Here is a 4,718-nt window from a genome sequence, read left to right as displayed (position 1 = left end):
AAGCCTTTAATCCCAGCACTCCGGAGGCAGAGGTAGGTGAATCTCTATGAGTTCGAGGCCAGGCTAGTCTAGAAGAGCTAGTTCCACCACAGCTAGGGCTGTTACACAAAGAAACCTTGTCTCCAAAAAACCCAAAAGCAAAAACAAACAAACAAAAAAAAAAAAAGTCACTCAGCAGTCTATGTCACTAGATGACACCTCCTTAGCTGCACATATCAAAGAGAAATGCCACACACAGAAAAGGATGCTACTTCCTAAAACATAAACTCTAAAGGGTACTGCCGGACTGCACATCACTCACTTTAACTCAGTGATGAAATTCCTGCGCACAGGAGTGCACTGTGGTTACCTGGAAAAGGTCTTAGTCCTCGAAGACTGGGGTGTGTTTGTCTTGGTCTGGTTTATTTTGAGATGGCCCAGCTGGTCTAGAACTCCAGGAATTAAGTGATCCTGACATCTCAGTCCCCAGGTAGCTGGTACTGCACATACTAAGGGTTCCAAAATGTTTATTTTTTTATTTGATTTTGCTTTTGTTTTATTTTGCTTTTTAAGACAGGGTTCCTCTGTGTAGCCCTGGCTGTCCTGAAGCTCTCACTGTAGACCAGGCTGACCTTGAACTCACAGAGATCTGCCTGCTACTGCCTATGAGTGCTGGGATTAGATGTGTGGGACATCACAACTGGCTAAAAGTTTTATTCTTAAAGAATATATATATATACACACACACACATACAGAGTGAGAGTGAGAGAGAGAGAGAGAGAGAGAGAGAGAGAGAGAGAGAGACATTCTTAAATGTATACATTCTTAGAGAATATATATGTGTGTACGTATGTATGTATAAGTATCTAGGGGTGAAAGGCCATGATACTTGCAACTCATCTCAGGTAGTTGAGCAAAAAGAAACAGTGTCATTTTATATGTGTGTGTTTATGTGTATATAATTTTTTAGATTAAAATTTAATTACAATATTTATTCCTTACCTTTCCTGTCCTCCCTCCAAACTCTCCCATATACCCCTCTCTTCTCTCCTTCATATTCATGGCTTTTTCACTAGTTGTTATTACATGTATATATGTATTCACATATACATATATAGTCCTAAATATATCCCTATATGTATGTATGTTTTCAGGGATGGTCGTTCAGCAATGAGCAACTTCTCTTAGTTGCCTATAGTTCTTGGTGTAAGGAGGAGGCCTCGTGGGCTTTTCTTCATCCAGTTTGGCATGCCCATTGGTGTCATCCTTGTTAACTCACATTTGGGCAGTCATGTTGGTGAGACCTCATGGGTACAGCCTCTGCTGTTACTAAAAGACACAATCTCAGAACAAACTTCCTGATCTTGACTCTCTGGCTCTTACAATCATTATGGCCCCTCTTCATTAATGTTCCCTGAGACTCAGGTATGAGAATGTTCTGTAGATGTATCCACTGGGACTGGACTCCACAACTCTGCACTTTGATTGGTTGTGGTTTTCTGTAGTGGTCTCCATTTGTTGCCGAGAGAAGTTTCCTTGATGAGGGGAGAAGACTACACTTATCTGTGGGTACAAGGAAAATGTTCATAGACTGTTGTAGAACGTGCTGGTTTAATATTAGTGGTTGTTGATTCTCCTCCAATAACCGTGACTTCAGTAGCACTGAGTGGTAGCTAGGTTTCTAGTACACAGCATGGTCTCCCTCTTCATTACCATTAAGGTCTGTGAGCCCCGACTGTGCACGCCCTCAGTGTGGTTCACAGGCAACACAGCAGGGTGAAACTCTTGGTTGTCTCCCTCCTTTGGGAAGATTTCAGGGTGCCTTTTGGTGCCATGAGAGCCAGTCTTCAGCGAGGGGGCATTTGGAGCAGTTCCAGATCAGGGATGTCTGGGCCATGTTTCTGAAGCACATGGTGCCTTCAGGAACCGAGATTTACTTTCCACTTCTTTGAGGTAACCAAGGGCAACAACAGTAACAGGGCGTACGTTTTGGGAGTTTCTTGGGCTAACAACAAAAGAGGGCTTCTCATGTGTAGTACTTAGATTTTTGTTAGGTGATTTTGGCTCTTATGGAGCCAGGTGGTGGCAGCGTCAGTGGCAGCAGCAGAGGCAAACGCCTTTAATCCCAGCACTCGGCAGGTAGAGGCAAGGGCAAACAGATGTCTGTGAGTTGAGGCCAGCATCATCTAGTGGAGTTCCAGGACAGGCAGGAATACAGGGCAACTTGGGGTGGGGGGGGGAGGGGGAATGGATGCTCAATTAGGTGAAAGCATCACAGTACCTACTGCACTACTGTTGGAACACTTTCACTAATTTGAGTTTGATTTGGTTGGTTTTATTTGGGAGGGAGATGGTTTTTGAGACAGGGTTTCTCTTTATAGCCCTGCCTATTCTCATTCTATAGACCAGCTGACCTGGAACTCAGCCACCCACCTGCCTCTGCCTCCCAGAAGCCTGGGATTAAAGTCATGTAACACCATGCCCAGCTCTTTAAAAGAGTTTTAACATCTGAAGTATTTAGATAAATTGTGTCCTTGCAGCACCAACTGCTATAACTTCCAATTTCCTTAGTTTTAAATTCTATTAGCAATACAATCCCTGCGCAATCCAAAGGACGGGCAGCATCAGAAGTTACAGTTGGATAGGAGGAGGGGGTTTAGGTGCTCTACTGCAGTGGCTGTGGGAAACACTAATGTACTTCTTTTTTAAATCAACCGGAAAGGTGGCTATGTATGTTCTCATCACAAAGAAATGACAACTACTTCAGGTAACAAAATACTAATTACCCTGATTTGATCATAAGTATACATGAATTAAAACATTATGTATCAAATAAAAAAGGAAACTTAAGGAAAAAGAAAAATGAACAATTCCTAGACAAATCCACAATTTCTTTTTACAGAACTGAATTGCTAAATTTAATGTGTGACCTTGAACAAGTTTCATCCTAAGAGAACGTGTCCACATCAAGAGCAAGATGTCAGACTCCTGGCAAACTTCAAAGATATATGCAGGAAAAGAGCACTAACAAAAACAGCGCATTACACATCACATAGGAAGATGCAAAGGCATTTTTAACAGAGTTTCCAAACGGATAAACTATTACAATGAAACGAAATCCACCTGTTGATGAAACCTTTAGTCTCTAAACTCCCCAGCATTACTTAAGGAAGTGCAGTGGAGGGCCTAAATCTTTTCAACTAAGACGTGCCTGAAATTACCTCAGAACATAACCAAAAACTCTGGAACTATCTTGGGAAGCTGATCTTGCTCTTACAGTTTTAAGGTATCAACACTGACGACCAATTTTTATAGGGCTGATTGTTGTTTAAGTGGTTTGTTTTTGTTCTTGAGACAGGGTCTCCTGCAGCCTAGGCTGGCCTTGAACTCTAAGTAGAAAATGATGACCTTCAATGACCTGATCCTTTTGCCTACCTTGAGTGCTAGGATTTTAGGGATGCTGGGGCTGGAACCCAGAGGTTCCTATATGCTGGGTAGGCACTCTACCAAATGCACAGCACCCCCAGCCTCCGTTCTTCTGTCCTTGAGTTGTAGAGCGGACACAAGCACACAGTTTCAGAAAGGGACAGCTGTGGAATTAAACCTCAGCCATCATCTCGGCTGCTGTCTCTTAGGCCAAAGTTCTTCTCTCTGCCACAAGATCGTCATCAATGGCAATTGGTCTTAATGACAAGCCCAGGGCTGCTGACAAGCCTGACGACCTTAGGTCAACATCTGCCACACTCTAAATGTCAAGAAGCAAAGCAACAAACAGAAGTCGGTACTACCACTTCAGCCTGTCCAGAAACGAAGCGCTCCGAAAGAGCCTTTCCCTACTCTCCCGGCTCATCAGCTGAAAATTCAAACTGCACTCACTACCGGGGCTGACCGATCACGGCTATTTGGGGAGGGTGGACAGGCCTATTCGGCTGGAGCTCCGAAGCCCTTCCCACCGGACGACAGCTCCCCAGACGCGAAGGTACACTTGAAGGGCATCCCCCTTACCCAAAAGGAGCCCGGAAGCGTCGACCCTCGGCCAGGACGGCACCGGGCTGCTCTCGGCGAGCCCCGCCACGCTCCCGGAGCCGAGGCGGGCAGCCAGGACGCCGGACCGGGCCTCCCGAGGACTCGGGCCGGAGCGGAACGGAGCTGCCGGAGAGCAGGCTCGCACTCCTGGCTCGCAGCCTCACCGCTGCGCCCCGCAAGGCACCCGGGATGTGCCAGCGCCGCGGACAGCCCCGCCGCCCCGCCGCCGACCCCCCGGGGCTGAAGCGGGCCAGGCGGACCTACCTGGGCGGCGGCCCGTAGCGTAGGTTGCGGCCGGTGGCTCCTCAGGGCGGCCGCGGCCAACTGCCGGCCGTAGAACATGGACGCCGCCATTGCTGAGTCCGACCCGTCCCCTCGGCAGCGCGCAGGCGCACAGACGCCGCCACAGCAGCGGCGCACCGGGCCCTCGACCCGTGGACAATCCAGGGGGCGGAGCCTCGGGTTAACCCTGTCGCTGCGGGACTGGCCTGGTTAGGCAAGCACAGATCTGACTTTGACCCTCAGAACTTTCACCTAGGCCTCAAAGCTTGCCCCAGAACACTTCCTAGAGAACTGCAGCGTTGCTATATCTTCCCTGAGCCCTAGGGACCTCAACTCAAAAATGGGGTTAATTCGTGATGGTGAATGTAGGTTTGTTTTGAGTCTTTAGGATACTAAAGCTTAAATAAAACAGACAGCGCCCTGATGCTCT

At 47.4% G+C, this 4,718-nt stretch overlaps 1 protein-coding gene across 2 annotated transcripts in view; it reads right to left on the bottom strand.

Moving 5' to 3' along the window:
• Sucla2 (succinate-CoA ligase ADP-forming beta subunit) overlaps positions 1–4,388 on the bottom strand; it is a 37,256-nt gene extending 32,868 nt beyond the window's left edge. The window contains exon 1 of one of the 2 annotated variants that reach the window (XM_005355611.3): positions 4,271–4,388. In XM_005355611.3, the coding sequence (XP_005355668.1) occupies positions 4,271–4,360 (90 nt within the window). In that variant the 5' untranslated portion in view covers positions 4,361–4,388. Of the gene's footprint in view, positions 1–3,985; positions 4,079–4,270 lie in introns of those variants that run through there. The other variant, XM_026783232.1, reaches the window with a different exon arrangement.
• Between the last annotated feature and the right edge of the window lie 330 nt (positions 4,389–4,718).

This window comes from Microtus ochrogaster, chromosome 17 (genome assembly GCF_000317375.1).
Source record: "Microtus ochrogaster isolate Prairie Vole_2 chromosome 17, MicOch1.0, whole genome shotgun sequence".
NCBI lineage: Eukaryota > Metazoa > Chordata > Mammalia > Rodentia > Cricetidae > Microtus > Microtus ochrogaster.
The sequence above is the reverse complement of the archived record's forward strand: the minus strand, read 5'-3'. Positions and strand labels throughout refer to the sequence as shown.